The sequence below is a fragment of the Scyliorhinus canicula genome, chromosome 14, assembly GCF_902713615.1.
Source record: "Scyliorhinus canicula chromosome 14, sScyCan1.1, whole genome shotgun sequence".
NCBI lineage: Eukaryota > Metazoa > Chordata > Chondrichthyes > Carcharhiniformes > Scyliorhinidae > Scyliorhinus > Scyliorhinus canicula.
Genome location: NC_052159.1, coordinates 122,000,594 through 122,023,336, shown reverse-complemented (window position 1 = coordinate 122,023,336; position 22,743 = coordinate 122,000,594). Strand labels below are relative to the sequence as shown.

Below are 22,743 nucleotides of genomic sequence, written 5' to 3'. Positions count from 1 at the left end.
CGATGCAGAGATGACCCCCCCCTGCGCATGCGCTGGGATGACGGCAGCACACGCTGGCGCTCCCGCGCATGCGCCAACTCGCGCCGGCCTGCGGAGGCCCTTCCCTGCCAGCCGGCATGGCGCAAACCACTCTGGCGCCGGCCTAGCCGTTGATGGTGCGGAGGATTCCGCAGCTTTGGAGTGGCCCGACGCCGGAGTGGTTCACGCCACTCCTCGACGCCAGAGATCCCCGCCCCTGCTGATTCCCGCAGAATCCCGCCCTATATCGTTCAAAATTTTTAATTATATTGATGGCATAATAGTTTCTGCCTTATCACTTAAGTATGATCTAATTATTTATTTGCTAGCTGTAAAATGTTTAAATCGGTCTGTGAGACTACTTTAATGTGAATGGCTGGTGTCATCATTATTACTGGATGCCTGGGGAATGTCGTAGCTTGGTGCAAATTCAAATGTTGCGTGAAGGATTCAGAATTTGGGTTTTCCTCCATTTTGTGTTGGTCAGAACAAAACAGATGGTTTGTTAATTCAACTGAACTTCATTTTGGACAAAATATGCAAACCAGACATAACCTAAGAACCCCCTTATCTGCTGTGCTCACTCCCTGGAGTAACTCATGGTCATCTGACATTGGTTCCTGCACATTAACAGTTGTTCTATTTGCCTCCTGAAATAACATGACTATCCCACAGAAACTTCATTAACTTCTGCCTCAGTAACATTTGTCCGGTTGGCCAGTGGATGTAATTCGGAGTCAACAGGCAGGAGCCTCCGCTTGAGATAACAGAACTTGTAGGGTTTGCAGGATACATATTATCCAAATGGCCTAGCTTCATTAGGCCTTCATTAAACCAGAATGCTGTTTGTGATACCATGGGCGCGATTCTCCCAGACAGGGAGAAATCGTAAGGCTGGCGTCAAAACCGGGCGGGTTTGACGCCAGCCTCCCCCTCCCCGACCGGGAACCGATTCTGGTCCCAGGTCGGGGCTAGTATGCCGCGGCCGTGAACTCCGGCATCGCGGGCTTAACGAATTTCGTTAAGCCCGCTTGCCAGGGTTTGCGCCGGCTGACGCGTCACATGACGTCAGCCGCGCATGCGCGGATTGGAAGACTCCAACCCGCGCATGCGCGGATGACGTCATCGCGCATTTGCGCAAAACCCGCGCATGCGCGGGCCGGGATGCCCCTCAGCCGCCCCGCGAAGTGATACAACGGGGCGGCCAAAGAGTGCGCGGGGATCGGACCCGCTGCCCGCGATCGGTGGGCACCGATCGCGGGCCCATGGCACCCTTGGCACGGCCGTGGTACTGCCGTGCCAATCGGTGCCATGGTTTTCAAAATCGGGACTTTACGGCCGTTTTTATGAACGGCCAGACCAGGTGTGTTTGCCGTTCATAAAAACAGCCGTAAAGGGCTTGGACTTCGGCCCATCGGCCAGCTGAGAATCGCTGCTGGCCGTAAAAAAACGGCGGCAGCGATTCGCGTCGGGAGTCGGGCGTGGGGGGGGGGGGGGAGAATAGCGGGAGGGCGTCAGACTAGCATGGCCGTAAAAATTTACGGACCCCGCTATTCTCCGCACCGTCGTGAGTGCAGAGAATTGCGCCCCATAGATTTAAGGCCTGAGACCAGGCTAAAGAAAGAAAGACAATTAGCGCAAGTGTGTTAATCCATCAAGACAACTGGACTGTTCTGCTTTGCTATCTGCAGAAACAGCAAAGGGTAGTGGACTGTGATATCAGAGACCTGAAGTAGAATCACAGATGTAACTTATTGATCTATCTTATAAGTGTTACAAAGAAGTAAGTACTTTCGACTCCATATTGGACTTTGTAACTTGCAATGACATGTTTTTGCTATTATTATCCAACACTATGTATGAACTAACATATATGTTGGGAGTAAGTAGAATGTCACGTATGAACTGTGATTAATTCCATACATTTATGCCATGAATTCACTCTGTATAACCTTTATAAATGGTAATTATGGCGACACACTTATATTAAGGACACACTTTGTATAACCTTAAGTATGATTCGTATTAGTCTTTTATACCAAGCATTATAAAATATCCTGTGAATTTTTTTTTTTTAATTTAGAGTACCCAATTACCTTTTCTAATTAAGGGGCAATTTAGCATGGCCAATCCACCTATCCTGCACATCTTTTGGGTTGTGGGGGCGAAACCCACGCAGACACGGGGAGAATGCGCAAACTCCACACGTGCAGTGACCTAAGGCCGGGATTCGAACCCGGGTCCTCATCACCATAGGCAGCAATGCTAACCACTGTGCCACCGTGCTGCCCTAATATCCTGTGAATTAGGAGTGGTGACCATATTATCCTTTGTGTTAAAAGTAAAATGACCTAGTGCTGCTTTTTAGTCTCGCAGTAAAAAGCTAGCTGAGGCGTCATGGCCAATAGCTGATAAGAGAGAGACCGAGTCTTTGTTTTTGCAAGAATCAAAGCTACTGGCATGAGCCATTATCGGAGGAGAGGACTTGGAAGCCATACATTCCTTCCTTATAAGATGAAGGGAGTCTCCGGCGAGCAAATATCTAGAAGTGCGACCCTTCTAAAGGTCATGGCAGTCTCTTCGGACATTGAGAATAATTAGCATCACTATGGAGATCTTCAGTGTCCTGAATAAACATTACTTATTAGGAAGAGGCCAGGCCACAGAATATTGGGAGGAGCAAAGGGGAGTCATGAGGACTTTCTAAAATGTATATAACCTGCGCTCTCGTGTCTGTAAGCAGTTATGTGTTTTGCCTGACTCCTTAAGTGGAGGATAAGACAGACCTGATCTCCCGGCCGTTTTGAGATCTCCAATAAAATTATAATTACCACGCCTGGTCCTTGTCTACTTTTTCGAGTCTAACTCTAACATGGGAAAGGGAATGTCCACATCACAAAGGTTGCTAAGGTCTTTGGGTGGCTTCCTTCAATGTCAGCAGTGTTGCTATTGCTTTGTGCTGACTGCAACAGCTAGTTCACTGAACTATTTGGATATTATATCAGCATGATACAAACAATAAAAGCATATTCTAGGGGGCGGGGCGCTCCCAGTGGGTTAGAATGGAGGAGAGTCTGTGCAGGGGGTCGGGGTTGAGGGCGTTGGAAACAATGCTGGACCCGATGGCCTCAGGTAAATACTCTGGGAGTCCGGTGGTGGTGGCAACGCTGAAGATTTGAAGGCAGTTGAGGCAACACTTTAAGCTGGGGGCGGGATCAGGACAGATGCACGGGATCAGGGCAGCACGGTCGCACACGTGGCTAGCACTGTGGCTTCACAGCTCCAGGGTCCCAGGTTCGATTCCCCGCTGGGTCACTGTCTGTGCGGAGTCTGCACGTTCTCCCAGTGTCTGCGTGGGTTTCCTCCGGGTGCTCCGGTTTACTCCCACAGTCCAAAGACGTACAGGTTAGGTGGATTGGCCATGCTAAATTGCGCCTTAGTAAGTGGGTCGGTGCAGACTCGATGGGCCGAATGGTCTCCTTCTGCACTGTATGTTCTATGTATCTACATATGTCGATTAGGGGGAAACCATAGGTCTGAGCCAGGAAAGTTGGACAGCAGGTTTCGGAGATGGGAGGAGAGGGGAGTCAAGGTATTAAAAGACCTGTTCCTGAGTTGTCGTTTTGAGAGGTTTGATGATTTGGGGGCGAAATATGGACTGGGGTAGGGGGAAGGATTTAGGTACCTGCAAGCTCCGGGACCCTGCTAGGAAGGAGGTTCAGAGTTTCCTGGCGCCCTGGTTGTTGGAAGAAGCATTGACAGCAGGAGAACAGGGAAGCGGGTGTGCCGGCAATCCACGGGAGGATTCTGGTGGAGGACAGGGTATCCTTGGAAGGGATTAAAGCCAAATGGTAGGAGGAGTTTGGGAAGGATATGGAAGGCAGTGTGAGATGCTCTGAAGGGTGAACTCCTCAACCTTGTGCACAAGGTTGGGGCTGATAAAACTGAAGGTCATGTATAGGGTGCACCTCACAAGGGCAAGGATGAGCCGACTCTTTGAGGGAGTGGAAGATGTATGTGAGCCTTGTGGGAGGAGCCCCGCAAACCATGTTCATATGTTTTGGTGCTTCCCGAAGCTGGAGAAGTATTGGAGGGAGCTTTTCAAGGTCATCTCGGGGGTAGCACACGTGAGCTTGGAGCCAGGGCTGCTCATCAATCAGGGCCTACATTGAGACAGCAAAAGCTTTTTTAAAAAATTTATTATACGGGATGTGGCTGTCGCTGGTTAGGGCAGCATTTATTGCCCATTCTTAGTTGCCCTTCATAAGACGGTGGTGAGTTGCCTTCTAGGACCACTTTCGAGTCAGTTGTGAACTAGGAGCAACTGGACATAGGACAGGAACTGGAGAGAGCAGATTTCCCAAATGAAAGTCCCAGAAACCAGAGAGAGAGCACAACAGAATGTCCAAGGAAGACATTTAAGTCAAAGGAATAAATAACGACTTCCGGTGGCAGCTATGAAGGAGTAAGTCGCACATTTGGTGGCTCCCACTCGGGTCGGACTTCTGGACCTTTCCCCCCCGATTTTCTACCAGACTTGAACTGTAAAACTGAAGGCAGAGGCAATTGTGCACTGAACTCCCACATCGGTGCATGGAGAGAAGGACTAGAAGTGTTCGTAAAGGCAGAAACAGAAATACAGAGAAGGCTTGGGCTGAAGCTGCAGCGGGAGACAGCATGGCGGAAGACCGGACCTCTGGTTTGTCGATCCAGCGGTCAACGGAGCAGCTGATGCAAGTTATTCAGGAAGGCTTTGCTGAGCAGAAACAGGACTGTTTGGGCCTGATAAAAGAGTCGATTGAGTGGCTGGAGTTTAGAGTGGACGACCAAGATCGGGCGATCCAGAAGGTGGAGAAGACGTGGCTGAGCAGGAGGAACATCAAACTGCAGTGGAGTTGGAGGTGGTGATGCTGAGATACCAGGAGAAGAAGCTCCTGGAGAAGGTGGAGAACCTAGAGAATAGGTCCCGCCGGCAGAACTTGAGAATCATTGGGCTCCCGGAGGGGTCCGAAGCAGTGGACGCTGGAGCATACATCGCAGGTATGTTGGAGAAGCAGCTGGGGGATGGGGCATTCTCCCGACCCTTGGAGGTGGACAGGGCTCAGAGAGCACTCGCGAGGAATCCATGAAGGGGAGACCCCCCCTGAGGGCAATGGTGGTGAGATTCCACAGGTACTTGGATAAGGAGCGCATTCTACAGTGGGCCAAGCAGACACAGAGCTGTAAGTGGGACAATAGTATCCTGCGTGTCTACCAAGACCCGAGTGTGGGGGTGGCCAGGAAAAGAGCAGGCTTCAACCAGATTAGGTCGATCCTATTTTAGAAAAAGGTGAAGTTCAGACTGTTGTATCCGGCCCATCTCTGGGTCACGTACGAGGAACAGCACTTTTATTTTGAGTCGTCTGAGAACGCGCTGGACTTCGTGAAAAGGAAAGGACTGGTGGTGGACTGAGAACTTTTGAACTTTGCTGCAGCATTCATTTTTGTTTTCTTTTTGTTTCTCTCTTCTCTTAAAAAAAAAGTTTCTCGTTTTGTGGAAGCTGTTTGTCATGCCTTCTGTATTGATTTGGGACCAGTGGCAGAGTTGAGTGAGTTAAGGTTTTCATTTGCACTGTTGGGGGATGGAAGTGTGCTTGTTTAGATTTTGCTTTTTTTCTGTCGGGCAATTGTGTGGGGATTGTTTGATGTTGGAGTATGTTTATATGAGGGGGGAACAATATGTGGGAGACTATCCGGCGCCAGGGATGGGAACCACCAAGCTAGATGGGCGGGCTAGCTCACGGAAATGCAGTGGGGGGGTGTGCATATGTTCGGTTTATCAAAGGGGTTGGGTTACAGAGTGTTGTTACTGGTGGGGGGGGGGGGGGGGGGGGTGGAGAGGGAATGTTCTGCTAACGAGGGAAGGACTTGGGCCCAGGGACAGAGAGGGGGTTGGGGGTGGAGGTTGCCTGGAAGCGGGCCAGTGGAGGCGCGGAGCATGATTCTGGAGGCGGGCCCAAAAAACAGGATGGCTGATCAGCAAAGGCGGGGCAATGAGCCTCCCAACTAGGCTGATCAACTAGAATGTACGAGGGTTAAATGGGCCAGTCAAAAGGGCACGTGTGTTCGCGCATCTTAGGGGACTGAAGGCGGACGTGCTAATGTTGCAGGAGACACACCTTAAAATAACTGACCAGATTAGATTGAGGAAAGGCTGGATTAGTCTAGTCTTTCACTCGGGACTGGATTCAAAGACTAGAGGGGTCGCGATCCTGATCAATAAGCGGGTGGTGTTTGAGGCGGGTAGAATAGTTTCGGATGTGAGAGGTTGGTATATTATGGTCAGCAGGCAACTGGAGGGGGTGCAGCTAATATTAGTAAATGGGTATGCGCCAAATTGGGATGATGTGGAGTTTATAAAGAGGGTGCTGGGGAAAATACCGGACCTGGACTCACACAGGTTGGTCATGGGAGGGGACTTCAACACAGTTATTGACCCTGACTTGGACCGGTCAAGCTCGAACACGGGCAGGGTGCCAGCAATGGCAAGACAACTAGAGGGGGTACATAGAGCAGTTGGGGGGTGGATCCATGGAGATTCCCTTCTATTCACACGTGCATAAAGTGTACATAGAACATAACAGCGCAGTACGGGCCCTTCGGCCCTCAATGTTGCGGCGACCAATGAAACCGTGTACTCCCGGATCGATTTCTTCATTTTGAGCAGGGCCTTTCTGGCACGGGTGGTAGACATGGGGTATTCGGCGATCACAATCTCAGACCATGCTCCGTACTGGTTTGACCTGCATATTAGTAAAGACAATAACCAGCGTCGGCACTGGAGGTTAGATGTGGGACTTTTAGCTGACGAAGGGGTGTGCGAGCGGCTGAGGAAATGTATTCAGAACTACCTGCAGGCCAACGACATCGGGGAAATTTCAGCAGCAATAGTCTGGGAAGCACTGAAGAGTGGTCAGAGGGGAGCTGATCTCGATACGGACCCATAGGGAGAAGGTGGACAGGGCCTACTGGTTAAGGAGATACTACAGATCGATAGGAGGGATGCGGAAACCTCAGAGACAGGGTTTTTATGGGAATGGTGGAGGCTACAGGCGGAGTTCGGCTTGTTAACAACAGGGAGGGCAGTGGAGTAGCTCAGAAAGGCAAGGGAGACAATCTATGAGTATGGAGAGAAGGCCAGCAGAATGGTTGCATAGCAGCTTAGAAAGAGGGAGGCAGCCAGGGAGATAGGGAAAGTAAATGACGGAGATGGGAACCTAGTTGGAGATTCAGCAGGGGTGAATAAGGCGTTTAGGGATTTCCACAGTAGGCTGTATAGGTCAGAACCCCCTACGGGGCCAGAGGCGATGAGGCACTTCTTGGGGGGGCTGAATTTCCCAAAGGTGGACGGGGAGCTGGTAGAAGAGCTGGGGGCCCCAATCAGGTTGCAAGAGATAGTGGAGGGTCTGAAGGCCATTGAGGCAGGTAAAGCCCTGGGGCCGGATGGGTACCCAGTGGAGTTTTATAAAACGTTCTCTGGGATATTGGGGCCGGTGTTGATAAGGATGTTCAACGAGGCAAGGAAAAGCGGGGTGCTGCCCTCGACACTGTCACAGGCCACGATTTTGCTGATTCTGAAGCGGGACAAGACCCGGAGCTGTGTGGGTCCTATAGGCCGATATCCCTGTTGAACGTGGACGCCAAACTGCTGGCCAAAATGTTGTCCTCCAGGATTGAGGATTGTGTAGCGGACGTTATTGGGGAGGACCAGGCGGGGTTTGTTAAGGGTAGGCAGTTGGTGGCCAATGTAAGAAGGCTGTTAAATGTGATCATGATGCCCCCAGAAGGTAGTGAGGTGGAGGTAGTGATCGCAATGGATGCAGAAAAGGCTTTTGATCGGGTAGAATGCGATTATCTGTGGGAGGTACTGGGACGGTTCGGATTTGGGCAGGGCTTTATTGACTGGGTCAGGTTGCTGTATCTAGCTCCTGTGGCAAGTGTACGGACGAATAGGTCGACATTGGACTATTTTAGACTGCACCGGGAGACAAGACAGGGATGCCCCTCTCCCCACTGCCGTTCACGCTAGCTATAGAGCCGTTGGCAATTGCTCTGAGAGCCTCAAGGGGCTGGCTGGTCCGGGGGTTCGGGGGTCACAGAGTCTCGCTCGATGCAGACGACCTGTTTCCGTATGTATCGGACCCATTCGAGGGGATGGAAGAAGTCATGAGGATTCTTGGGGAATTTGGCCGGTTTTCTGGGTATAAGCTAAATATGGGGGAAAGTGAGATGTTTGCGATCCAGGCGAGGGAACAGGAGAGGCGATTGGGGGCGCTGGCGTTTAGGTTAGTAGGGGGAAGCTTTAGGTACCGAGGCATTCAAGTGGCGCGGGAATGGGACCGACTGCATCAATTAAATCTGGCCCGGCTAGTAGACCAAATGAAGGATGATTTTCAGAAATGGGACGCGCTCCCGTTGTCATTACCTGGGAGGGTGCAGACGGTGAAGATGACGGTTCTCCCGAGATTGCTGTTCATGTTTCAATGTCTCCTCATCTTTATTCTGCGGTCCTTTTTTAAACGGGTCAACAAAATGATCTCTGGCTTTGTTTGGGTGGGCAAGACCCGACGGGTAAGGAAGGTAATGCTTGAGTGGAGTGGGGGAGAGGGCGGGCTGGCACTGCCAAATTTTAGTAACTATTACTGGGCAGCGAATATAGCCATGATCAGGAAGTGGGTGGTGGGGGAGGGGCCGGCATGGGAGCGTATGGAGGCGGCTTCATGCAAGGGCACCAGTTTGGGGGCATTGGTAACTGCGCCTCTGCCGTTCCTGCCGGCACGGTACTCCACCAGCCCCGTGCTGGTAGGGGCCCTGAGAGTCTGGGGGCAATGGAGGAGACATGTGGGAGCTAGGGAGCATCGGTTTGGTCCCCAATCTGTAATAATCACCGGTTTGCCCTGGGAAGTATGGATGGGGGGTTCCGGATATGGTGGAAGGCAGGGATTGGGAGGATGGGGGATATGTTTATAGAAGGGAGCTTTCCGAGTATGAGGGCGCTGGAGGAGAAGTTTGGGTTGGTGAGGGGAAACAAATTCACGTATCTGCAGGGCGGGACTTCCTACGTAAACAGGTGTCAACCTTCCCGCTCCTACCACTAAGGGGGATTCAGGACAGGGTAGTTTCCAGAGGATGGGTGGGAGAAGGGAGCGTCTCAGACATTTACAAGGAACTCATGGGGTCAGAGGAGACGCAGACCGAGGAGCTGAAGCGCAAGTGGGAGGAGGAGCTGGGAGGAGAGACAGAGGATGGTCTGTGGTCTCTGTGTTGAGGAGGAGAGGTCTGCAGAAGTTGTATTGGGTGGCATATGTCACTTGGTTTCAGAGTGTGGAGTGTCTGCCCACATACCACCTATCGGTTGTGGACTTACTGAGGACATGAGAATATAAGTAGATTTTGTAACTTGTATCATCCTTACAAATCTCTATGTATCTGTAAAGGTATAATTGGGGTGAAGGAATAGAGTATAATAGTTAATTTTTTATTTTTTAATAAATCTTTCATTCTTTTTAAAAGTTCATCGGCAGTCCTGTGACTGTTCAATCATGTTTCTAACAGAGGGGCAGCACGGTGGCCTAGTGGTTAGCATAACCGCCTCACGGCGCTGAGGTCCCAGGTTCGATCCCGGCTCTGGGTCACTGTGGAGTTTGCACATTCTCCCCGTGTCTGCATGGGTTTCGCCCCCACAACCCAAAAATGTGCAGAGTAGGTGGATTGGCCATGCTAAATTGCCCCTTAATTGGAAAAAATAATTGGATAATCTAAATTTATAAAAAAAAAAAAAATGTTTCTAAACAGAAATTTAAAGTTAGGATCCATCAAGCCAGGTTCCATCTTGGGATCTGACTTGTCCAGTATTAACATCAGCTGGGATCGAACACTTGTTCATGATGCCAATTCTCCTTCAAACTATGAATTGATGTACCAATGAAACACTAGCATCATAAGCAAGTTATGAGAGTAAGTGCAAGTTAAGCTTTCAATACTCACTTTCTTCAGAGCACAAGCGGTGATGACCTTTTCATATTTTGCTCTTTGGTATTCTTTGCCAAATATGATGTTGCTCCGAACTGTCCCAGGAAATACCCATGGCTGTTGAGCACAATAAGCTATTTTCCCCTTTATATCCAGGATACCGTTTTCTTTTGCAAGTTCTCCGAGTATTGCAGCAAGAATGGAGGACTGGAAACAAGAGTTTGATAATATAATTATTAAATAATTGTTGTTCTATTTTAGTAAACTATTAAATTTTTAATAGATGATAGTAAGCTGAGATGAGAACATACATAGAACATTCAGTGCAGGAGGCCATTCGGCCCATCGGGTCTGCACCGACCCACTTAAGCCCTCACTTCCACCGTATCCCCGTAATCCAATAACTCCATCTAACCTTTTTGAACACTGAGGGTAATTTTAGCATGGCCAATCGACTTAACCTGCACGTCTTTGGACTGTGGGAGGAAACTGGAGCACCCGGAGGAAACCCATGTAGATACGGGGAGAACGTGCAGACTGCGCACAGACAGTGATCCCGCGGGGAATCGAACCGGGGACTCTGGCGCTGTGAAGCCACAGTGCTAGCCCTTGTGCTACCGTGCTGCCCAAAACCTGCCCTCTCTGAGGACTGAACTCAGGATCTTCAGATTATGAGACTGACGCGCTGCCTACTGCGCTAAGAAGGCTTCCAATCATAACACTGCTTTTTCAAGATGCCGGAAAAGTACATTTTAATCACGCTCAATTTTCATTCAAGCAATCAGTCTTCTAAACAGAGAACACAAAACAAAAGTGATATTTAGAAAAATTTCTTAAACAACTTTGTTAGTTAACCGTTGAAATGTGGCTGATGCGTTTTTCATGCCAAATGGCATAACTTTGAATTGGCATATACCATCTGGAATTACAAAAGCTGAAATCTCCTTCGCCCTTTCGGATAAAGGTACCTGCCAGTAACCTTTAAGTAAATCCAGTTTGGAAATAAAAGCTGATTGTCCCGCTTTCTCGATGCAATCCTCCAAACGTGGGATACGATAAGAGTCCGTTTTTGTAACTGCATTAACCTTTCTATTGACCACACACAACCGTTGGGTACTGTCTGGTTTTGGTACCATCACTCTGGGTGAGCTCCATTGGCTGTAACGCACTTCAATTATGCCATTTTTAAGCATACTCTCAATCTCGTTAACCTGTGCCAATTTTAAAGTCTATATGGGTGTTTAAGCATATTCACATGACACACTCAGTGAGGTTTTCCTTCTATCTAGCGTTTTTACCACATAATTCACCTCACTTAATTTACTTTCAACCTGAAAAGGTCCACAAAATCATGCTTTTAAAGGTTCACTTACCACTGGTAACAACACTAACATTTTATCTCCACTGGCAAAACTACAAACTTTGAATTTCTTCTCCGCTACCAGTTTCATCACATTTTGTGCAACTTTTAAATGTTGTCTAGCCAATTCACTTGCTCTATTTAATCGTTCCCTGAAATTTGACACGTAATACAATAATGTAATTTCCGATTTCTCACTCACCAATTTTTCCTCAATCAATTTTTTTTTGAAAGACAATTTTATTGAGGTACGTTTGGCATATAAAACAATGACATTGTATAGTACTGTACAAAAGGAAAAGCAAGTAACACATAGTACAAACCACAACTCTGTTCTCGCAATGACCTGCCTAAACCACCCCATACTCTACACTACCCTAGCCCCGCCCCCCTCCCTGACGATTAATTCTCCGCAAAGAAGTCAATGAATGGCTGCCACTTCCAGCGAACCCCGATAGTGAACCTGTCAAAGCGAACTTAACCTTTTCTAGACTGAGAAAGCGCGCCATGTCCGACAGCCATGCTTCGGTCTTCGGGGGCCGGGCTACCAGGGAAGCAAATGCCAAAACGTCGGCCTCCTTCTCCTCCTGGACTCCCGGGTCCTCCGACACCCCAAAGATTGCCACCTCAGGACACATTACCACCCCAGTTTTCAAAACCCGGGACATGATGTCCGCGAATCCCTGCCAATACCCGGAGTCTAGGGCACGACCAGAACATGTGCACGTGATTAGCCGACCCACCGGCGCATCTGGCACACTTGTCCTCCAGCCCGACAAATTCACTCATCCGAGCCACCGTCATGTGGGGGCCCGGTGCACGACCTGAAACTGGATCAGACTGAGGTGGCGCATGTTGCGGTCATGTTTACTTTAACCAGAGCTTCTGCCCAAATATCACCCTCCATCCCCCCCCCCCGAGCTCCTCTTCCCATTTAAGCTTCAGGTCCTCAGTCTGTGTATTCTCTGCTCCCATTAGTTCTTTGTAAATATCTGAGACTACCCTCACCTACCTCTCCCCTCGATACCACCCTATCCTCTTTGGCGGGAGGCGTGGGAAGGACGGCACTAGTCTGCGCATAAAATCCCGCACCTGTAAGTATCTAAAGTCATTCCCTCCTGCCAGCCCAAACTTCTCCTCCAACGTCCTCATGCTCGGAAAGCACCCTTCCAGGAACAGATCACCCACCCTCACAATCCCCGCCCTCCGCCACAGTTGGTAGCCACCGTCCATTTTCCCCGGGGCAAATCGGTGATTACCGCAGATTGGGGTCCACACCGATGCTCTTACTTCCCCTATTTGCCTCCTCCACTGGCCCAGATCCGCAGAGCCGCCACCACTATCGGGCTGGTGGAGTATCGTGGCAGTGGGAGCGGCAGACGTGCCATAACCAGGGCTGCCAAACTGGTGCCCCTTCACGAAGCAGCCTCCACCCGCTCCCAAACCAACCCCCTGTCCACCATCCATTTCCTCATCATTGCTATGTTGGCCGCCCGGTAGTAGTTGCTAAAGTTCGGCAACGCCAGCCCCACCCCTCCCCTCTGTTCCTTTCGAGCATCACCTTCCTCACCCGCGGAGACTTCCCTGCCCAGACAAATCCCAGGATAATTTTATTCAACCTCTTAAAGAAGGACCTCGGGATGAAAACGGGGAGACACTGAAATATGAACAAGAATCTCGGGAAAATCATCATCTTAACAGTCTGCACCCTCCCCGCTAGTGACAGCAGGAGCGCATCCCAACTCCGAACCTCCTCCCTCACTCGCTCCACCAATCGGGACAGGTTGAGCTTATGCAACCTGCCCCAGGCCCATGCATCCTGCCCCAGGCCCATGCCACCTGTATCGCCAAGTATCTGATGCTTTCCCCTACCAGCCTGAACGGCAAACCCTTCAGCCTACTCTCCTGCCCCTCGCCTGAATTACGAACATCTCGCTCTTAGCCATGTTCAATTTATATCCTGAAAACCGGCCAAATTCCCTCAGGATTTCCATGATACCGTCCATCCCCGCCATTGGGTCTGACACATGTAACAGCAGGTCATCCGCGTATAATGAGACTTTATGTTCCACTACCCCCCCCCCCCAGACCAGTCCTTTCCAGTCCCATGAAGCTCTCAGAGCAATTGTTAGCAGCTCTATGGCCAGCGCGAACAGCAGTGGGGAGAGAGGGCAACCCTGTCTTGTTCCGTGGTGCAGTCTCTAGTAATCTGATGTCATCCTGTTCATCCTTACACTAGCCTCTGGGGCCTGGTATAACAGCCTAACCCAGTCAATGAACCCTTCCCCGAACCCAAACCTTCCCAGCACCTCCCACAGATAGTCCCACTCGACCCGGTCAAAAGCCGTTTCTACATCCATAGCTGCCACTATCTCTGCCTCCCTGCTCTCCGGGGGCATCATGATCACATTAAGCAGCCTCCTGAGATTGGCCGCCAGTTGCCTACCCTTTACAAACCCAGTTTGGTCCTCCGCAATTAAGTCCGGTACACAGTCCTCAATTCTAGTCGCCAAAATCTTGGCCAGTAACTTAGCGTCTGCGTTGATCAAAGAGATCGGCCTACAGACCCATAATCTCCGGGTATTTATCCCGTTTCAGAATAAGCGAAATAGTGGCCTGCGACATCGTCGGGGTAGAACCCCTCTGGTCTCTTGCCTTCTTGAAAACCCTGACCAGCACCGGCCCCACTATCTCGGCAAACTTTGTGTAAAACTCCACCGGATACCGATCCGGCCCCGGGGCTTTCCCCCGACTGCATGACCTTCAGGCCCCCTAATACCTCTTCGATCCTAACCAGGGCCCCCAGTTCATCTACCAACCCCCTACCCACTCTTGGGAAGATCAGTCCGTCCAGGAATCGCCTCATCCCCTCCAGTCCCCTGGGGGGTTCCGAAGTGTACAGCTTACTACAAAAGTTCCTCAACACCTTGTTCAGCCCTGCCGTGTCTCCCACCAGATTTCCCTCCCCATCCGCTATCCTTCCCATCTCCCTAGCTGATTCTCCCTTCCTTAGTTGTTGCATGAGCATTCTGCTGGCTTTCTCTCCATGCTCATATATCGCGCCTTTTGCCTTTCTAAGCTGCTCTACAGCCTTGCCTGCAGTCAGCGCCCCGAACCTGACCTGCAGCCGCTTCCTGAGTAACTCTGGCCTTGGGGACTTCGCGTAGCTCCTGTCCGTCCGTAAAATTTCCTGAACCAGTCGGTCCTATCTGTCCTGTCCCTATGATCCCGCATTGAGATCAGCTCCCCTCTCACCACCGCCTTCAGTGCCTCCCAGAGCACTGCTGCTGAGACTTCTCCTGTATCATTTACCTGTAGGTAATTCTGCATCTATCTCCTGAGTCTCTCACACACTGCCTCGTCCGCAAGCAATCCAACTTCCAGCCTCTATTGTGGGCGCTGAAAGCTATCCTTACAAATCCGTAGGTCTACCCAGTGCGGAGCATGGTCCGATATGGCAATTACCGAATAGTCTGCCCCCACCATCCCGGTCAGAAAGTCCCTACTCATAACAAAGAAATCAATTCGGGAATACACCTTATGGACGTGGGAGTAGTACGAAAAACTCCCTCACCGACGGCCGGCTAAATCTCCACGGATCAGCTCCCCCCATTTGCTCCATGAACCCTCTCAGTTCTTTTGCCATCGCTGGCAACCTGCCCGTTTTTGAAGACGACCGATCCAGGCTCAGGTCCAGGACTGTGTTAAAGTCCCCAGCCATGATCAGTTTGCGTGTGTCCAGGTCGGAGATCTTTCCTAGCAACCTCCTGATGAAATCCACATTGTCCCATTTAGGGGCATACACACTAACCAAGACTACTCTCACCCCTTTGAGCTTACCCCTAACCATAACAAATCTGCCGCCCCCATCCACAACTGCACCCACCGCCTCAAATTGAACCCCTTTATTAATCAGGATCGCAACCCCCGTAGTCTTAGTGTCGAGCCCCGAATGAAAGACCTGACTAACCCAGCCCTTCCTTAACCTAAACTGGTCTGCCACTTTCAGGTGCGTTTCCTGCAGCATGACTATGTCCGCCTTCAGAACCCGCAAATGCACGAACACACGCACCCTCTTCACTGGCCCGTTTAACCCTCTAACATTCCAGGTGATCAGCCTGGTTAGGGGGCACTTCGCCCCTTCCCCCTTTCCTTGACCAGCCCTCAAGCCATGTGTCGCACTTCCTCTGGCCTGCCTCCTGGCCAGCTCCACCCATGACCTCCCTACTGTTGCCATGCCCAGTTTCCATCGTCGTCAGCAGATCAACCCCCCCCCCCCCCCCCCCCCCCCCCACTAACACCATCCTACCACCTAACCCCTGCTCTAGTCTAACTATATGAGCCCCCCCCCCCAAAACCTGGCTTCCGTTGACTCACCCACCCAGCTAGCCTGGTGGCTCCCAGCTTTGGTGCCAACACGTCTCTCACCCATTATTCCCTGCCTCACCTCCCCCCGGCCCATACATACCACTTACGCAAACCAGCCCTGCTTAAACACATACTCTATACAAGTCAAAGATATCCCCAACAATAGTGCAATTTAAATCAAACAGAAATAAGAAGCACCAGGCACTCTGGATCCTTTCCCTCCACACACAGAAAAAGATTTCAAAAAATTCCTCTGAAACCCCCATCATAACCACAGCTTTTGAACTATTTTCTTTTTTATTCTCCCTCTAACAAACAAGAAGCCCAAAAAGGAAACATTCAGGGAAACCACGAAAAAGAACAAGAAAAACACATCGCAACCAAAATACATCAATCTAAAAAGGTCGAAAAAACGAAAAGAACGGACCCAAGCATGCAGGCATCTCTCAAAGCGAGAGAGAAACAAAATAGACTTCAAAGTTCTACCATGAGTCCAAGAGTCCTCAGCTCAGAGCCAGCCCTTGCTTCTTAACAAAGTCCATCGCCTCCTTGGGTTCCTCGAAATAGTGGTGCTGGCTCTCATACGTAAGCGAGGAGAGGACACGAAAAGTCGTTGGCAGATAGGATCAAGGAAAACCCTAAGGCTTTCTATAGGTATATCAGGAACAAAAGAATGACTAGAGTAAGATTAGGGCCAATCAAGGATAGTAGTGGAAAGTTGTGTGTGGAATCAGAGGAGATAGGGGAAGCGTCAAATGGATATTTTTCGTCAGTGTTTACACTGGAGAAAGACAATGTTGTCGAGGAGAATACTCAGGTACAGTCGGCCAGGCTAGATGGAATTGAGGTTCAAAAGGAGGAGGTGTTAGCAATTTTGGAAAGTGTAAAACTAGATAAGTCCCCTGGGCCAGATGGGATTTATCTTAGGATTCTCTGGGAAGCCAGGGAGGAGATTGCAGAGCCTTTGTCCTTGATCTTTATGTCATCTTTATCGACAGGAATAGTGCTGGAAGACTGGAGGATAGCAAATGTTGTACCCTTGTTCAAGAAGGGGAGTAGAGACAACCCTGGTAATTATAGACCTGTGAGCCTTACTTCGGTTGTGGGTAAAATGTTGGAAAAGGTTATAAGAGATAGGGTTTATAATCATCTTGAAAAGAACAAGTTGATTAGCGATAGTCAATACGGTTTTGTGAAGGGTAGGTCATGCCTCACAAACGTTATTGAGTTTTTTGAGAAGGTGACCAAACAGGTGGATGAGGGTAAAGCGGTTGACGTGGTGTATATGGATTTCAGTAAGGCGTTTGATAAGGTTCCCCACGGTAGGCTATTGCAGAAAATAAGGAAGTATGGGATTGAAGGTGATTTAGCGGTTTGGATCAGTAATTGGCTAGCTGAAAGAAGACAGAGGGTGGTGGTTGATGGCAAATGTTCATCCTGGAGTTCAGTTACTAGTGGTGTACCGCAAGGATCTGTTTTGGGGCCACTGCTGTTTGTCATTTTTATAAATGACCTGGAAGAGGGTGTAGAAGGATGGGTTAGTAAATTTGCAGATGACACGAAGGTCGGTGGAGTTGTGGATAGTGCTGAAGGATGTTATAGGATACAGAGGGACATAGATAAGTTGCAGAGCTGGGCTGAGAGGTGGCAGATGGAGTTTAATGCGGAAAAGTGTGAGGTGGTTCACTTTGGAAGGATAACAGGAATGCAGAGTACTGGTCTAATGGCAAGATTCTTGGTCGTGTAGATGAACAGAGAGATCTCGGCATCCAGGTACATAAATCCCTGAAAGTTGCCACCCAGGTTAATAGGGCTGTTAAGAAGGCATATGGTGTGCTAGCCTTTATCAGTAGGGGGATTGAGTTTCGGAGTCACGAGGTCATGCTGCAGCTGTACATAACTCTGGTGCGGCCGCTCCTGGAGTACTGCGTGCAGTTCTGGTCACCACATTATAGGAAGGATGTGGAAGCTTTGGAAAGGGTTCAGAGGAGATTTACTAGGATGTTGCCTGGTATGGAGGGAAGGTCTTACGAGGAAAGGCTCAGGGACTTGAGGTTGTTTTCGTTAGACAGGAGAAGGCTGAGAGGTGACTTAATAGAGACATATAAGATAGTCAGAGGGTTAGATAGGGTGGACAGTGAGAGTCTTTTTCCTCGGATGTGGATGACCAACATGAGGGGACACAGCTTTAAATTGAGGGACGGTAGATATAGGACAGATGTCAGAGGCAGTTTCTTTACTCAGAGAGTAGTAGGGGTGTGGAACGCCCTGCCTGCAACAGTAGTAGACTCGCCAACTTTAAGGGCATTTAAGTGGTCACTGGACAGACATATGGATGAAAATGGAATAGTGTAGGTCAGATAGGCTTCAGATGGTTTCACAGGTCGGCGCAACATCGAGGGCCGAAGGGCCCGTACTGCGCTGTAATGTTCTATGTTCTATGTAACCCACAGTCGCGCCGGAAAAAGCAGCCCGAATATCAGCTTGTTCTTATAGAAAATCTCCTTCACCTGCCTGTAGCCTCCCCATCTCCTGACCACCCCAGTGCTCAGGTCTTGGTAAACACGCAAGGTGCTATTGTCCCAGGTACAGCTTTGTGTGCTCTTGGCCCATTGCAGAACCCGCTCCTTGTCCAGGTACCTGTGGAACCGGACCACCATCACTCGTGCGGGGCCCCCTTGTCGCGGCTGCCTCACCTGAACTCTGTCTGCCCGGTCCACCACCGGCGGGCGAGGGAACACCTCGTTCCCCAACAGCTTCTGAAACATACCCTCCACAAACGCGGCGGCATCCAGCCCCTCAGCCCCCTCCGGGTGGCCAACAGTTCTGACATTCTGTCGGCGAGATCTGTTGTACAGGTCCTCCAGCCTTTCCAGGAGCATTTTTTGCTGATCCCTCAACCTCCGAATCTCTACGTTCGCCACCGTTTGAAAATCAGCGTGCTCCTCCACCGTCTTCTCCAGCTTCTGGAGCTTCTCAGCCTGATCATCCAGCCTTTTTTCCCCCAATCGGTCCATCGACTTCTGGAGCGGCTCCAAATTATCGCGCTTCAGAGCTAAAAAGCCCTCCTGCATGGCCTGTAGCAGGTGCTCCATTGTAGGCTGGGCTGTTGGCGCCTGGCTCTGGACATCGGCCATATTGGTCTCTCTCACTGCCTCAACCATGCCCTTGCTTGACCACTTCTTCTGCTGTTTACGGTCCCTCCGGCTTCTTAAGTCCATACAACTTGATATGGGTTTAGTGCCCGAGTACTATTGCTTTCCAATTCCGCGCTCAAAAGCGCAAAAAAGTCGGGGGGAAAAGGGCCAAAAGTCCAACCGAAACGGAAGCCACCAAATGTGCGACCTACTCCCTCATAGTCGCCACTGCAAGTCCCCTTCCTGAATCAATTTAAGAGGACCTTACCTCATGACCAAAAATTAGTTCAAAAGGACTAAATTTGGTTGACTCATTAGGTGCATCCATAATTGCAAACAGTACGAATGGAATTCCTTTATCCCAATCCTCTGGATAATCGTGACAATAAGCCCTCAATATTAATGTCTGATGCCACCTTTCTAACGCTCCCTGCAATTCTGGATAGTACGCAGTTGATTTAAATTGTGTTATACCTAAGCTATCCATAACATCTTTGAATAACCTTGAGGCCTGATTGTATTTATGTGGGTAGTCCATGCCGAGAAAAGATTTGAAGTAACTCCTCCACAATCTTTTTAGCTGTAATATTACGTACTGGAATGGCCTCTGGAAACCCAGTAGACGCATCCATTATCATCAAAAGATATTGACTCCCACTTTTGGTTTTGGGAAGAGGTCCTACGCAATCATTGTGTGATCAAGGTTCCTCAAATGCTGGAATGGGTATTAAGAGCGCTGGTTTTATCACTGCTTGAGGTTTCTCTATCACTTGACATGTGTGATATTATTGACAACATTTAACTACATCTTTATGTAGTCCGGGCCAATAAAAATGTTTTTGGATTTTATCTAAAGTTTTCCATATTCTCAAATGACCTCCCACTGGTACCTCATGTGCAACTCGCAACACCTCCTTTCTATACCCTACTGGCAAATACTACTTGATGAACTTCTGCCCACTTTTCATCCACCTGCATATGTAAAAGTCTCCATTTTTTCATCAAGACATTTCTTTATGGTAATAACACTCTGGTACACATCAGATTCCGTTTCCGTATATGCTTTCTGATCCATCTGTTTTATTTCTATATCTTTCTGTTGTAACTCCGCCAATTTTCCTGAACTAAAAATATCCGCCTCATCCTCCACCTGTTGTTGTTCTTTTTCAACCATCTGATCAAAAATCGTTTGTGATAATTGCACTTCAACTTCATCTTCACTCTTTGATTTCTCCTCTTGTATTAAACTGTGACTTTGAGACCTTGTGACTGCACAATCCGGAAAAATCCCAGAATATACGTCCTTCAACACTTCAGTTGCCTGATTTTCCACTGGTTTATCAACCACCGTAGGCATCACTCCCACCTGCGATCCACCTATATCATTCCCCAAGAATTAAAGCACCTTAAATACGAAAGAGAGAGAGAGAGGAAAAAGAGATAGAAGAAAGGAAGACAGAAAAAATAGCCCTACCAGAACAAAAAGAAAGAGAACGGAAGATACAGGTCAGGGATAAAGATAAAGAGAGAGTTTGAACTTCAGAAATTGGCCATGAAACGTGACAGTCAGTAAAAATTGGCAGACGCAAAGGGAAACGTAGAGTTGGATGATAATGATGAGGATAGCGAGAAAGAGTGTCACAGTCGAAGGCTTGGTGGGGATCTATTTAAATATGTCCAAGCTTTGCCAATGTTTGACGAGATGGAGGTAGAAGTCTTTTTCATTTCATTTGAGAAGGTAGCTAAACAAATGAAATGGCCACAGGTCATGTGGGTATTACAGATTCAAACAAAGCTGGTAGGTAGATCTAGTGAAGTGTTTGCATCACGACCAGAGGAGGTATCTGGGACGTATGAGGAGGTGAAGAAATCCATCTTGGGTGCATATGAACTAGTGCCTGAAGCCTACAGACAAAGGTTTAGAAATTTAACGAAACAATTAGTTCAAGTACACATGGAGTTTGAAAGGCTCAAACAGAGTAATTTTGATTGGTGGATGAGGGCTTTGAAAATAGACCAAACGTATGAAGCTCTCAGAGAAATTATACTTTTGGAGGAGTTTAAAAATTCAATTCCTGATGTAGTGAGACCTCATGTGGAAGAGCAGAGGGTTAAAACTGTGAGATTAGCAGCAGATATGGCAGATGAAAATGAATTAGTTCATAAATCAAAGCTGGTTTTCGACATCAGTTTCAACCTGTGTGGGATAGAAACCGGGGACATGAGAAAAGGTAAAGGTGATCTGATGGAGATAATAAGGAGAGTGTACCTCAGATTAAAAAAGAAATCCAGGAGGGTGAAAAATAAATGAAAATTTTCAAATGTTTTCACTGCAATAAACTAGACCATGTAAAGTCACAGTGTTGGTGATTGAAGCAAAGCACTGGGAAGGCTGATGTGGTAAAACACTTTTTAAAGTGGTAAAGGAAAGTCCAAGTGAAGCGAAGGAGGTGCAAAAGTTTGTACTGCCTGATCAAGAGGTGATTGATAAGAAGGTGCCAGATCTCTTTAAAGAATTTACAGGCATGGATAAAGTTTACTCATGTGTATCAGGAGGAGCAGGTAAAGAAGTCACAATTTTAAGAGATATGGGAGCTAGTCAATCTTTGATGGTAAAAGATGAGAAGTTATGTGGTTTGGGAAGAATGTTGCCAAAAAAGGTGGGAATATGTGGAATTCAGGGTGAGAGGAGTAGTGTTCCATTATATAAAGTAAAGTTGGAAAGTCTAATGAAGCGTGGTGAAGTGGTAGTAGCTGTAATAGAGAAACTATCTTGTCCAGGAATACAGAATATCTTGGGTAATGATATAGCTGGATTGCAGGTGGGAGTGATGCCGACTGTGGTTGACAAGCCAGTGGAAAATCAGACAACTGAAGTGTGAAGGAGGAATATCCTGGGATTTTTCCGGATTGTGTGGTAACAAGGTCACAAAGTCACAGGTTAAGATAAGAGGAGATATCAAAGAGTGAAGATGAAGTTGAAGTGCAATTATCAGAAACGATTTTTGATCAGATGGTTGAAAAAGCACAAGAATAGGTGGAGGATGAGGCGGATATTTTTAATTCAGGAAATTGGCGGAGTTACAACAGAAAGATGTAGAAATAAAACGGATGTATCAGAAAGCATATATACGGAAGAGGAATCTGAGTGTACACCAGAGTTTTATTACCGTAAAAGTGATGTCTTGATGAGAAAATGGAGACCTTTACATATGCAGGCGGTTGAAAAGTGGGAAGAAGTTCATCAAGTAGTATTGCCGGTAGGGTATAGAAAGGAGGAGTTGCGAGTTGCACATGAGGTACCAGTGGGAGGCCATTTGGGAATAAGGAAAACTCAGGCTAAAATACAAAAACATTTTTATTGGACTCGACTACATAAAGATGTAGTTAAATTTTGTCAATCATGTCACACATGTCAAGTGATAGGGAAACCTCGAGCAGTGATAAAACCAGCGTCCTAATACCCATTCCAACATTTGAGGAACCTTTTACAAGGGTCCTAATTGATTGCGTAGGACCGCTTCCTAAAACGAAAAGTGGGAACAATATCTTTTGACAATAATGGATGTGTCTACTGGGTTTCCAGAGGCCACTTCAGTACATAATATTGCAGCTAAAAAGATTGTGGAGGAGTTACTTCAATTCTTTACTAGATAGTGGAATGCCCTACCTGCAACAGTAGCGAACTCGCCAACATTGAGGGCATTTAAAAATTTATTGGATAAGCATATGGATGATAAGGGCATAGTGTAGGTTAGATGGCCTTTAGATTTTTTCCATGTCGGTGCAACATCGAGGGCCGAAGGGCCTGTACTGCGCTGTATCGTTCTATAATATGGACTACCCACA

The 22,743-nt window shown here is 48.4% G+C and overlaps 1 protein-coding gene and 1 non-coding gene across 2 annotated transcripts in view; both read right to left on the bottom strand.

Moving 5' to 3' along the window:
- The window catches only part of abcc4 (ATP-binding cassette, sub-family C (CFTR/MRP), member 4), a 655,673-nt gene that overhangs the window by 333,401 nt on the left and 299,529 nt on the right, over positions 1 to 22,743 (bottom strand). The window contains exon 11 of the mRNA XM_038817953.1: positions 9,980 to 10,236. Coding sequence (XP_038673881.1) covers positions 9,980 to 10,236 — 257 coding nt within the window. The remainder of the gene's footprint in view (positions 1 to 9,979; positions 10,237 to 22,743) is intronic.
- On the bottom strand, positions 10,664 to 10,736 carry trnam-cau. Its single transcript has one exon. It is a non-coding gene; the product is annotated as a tRNA-Met (tRNA).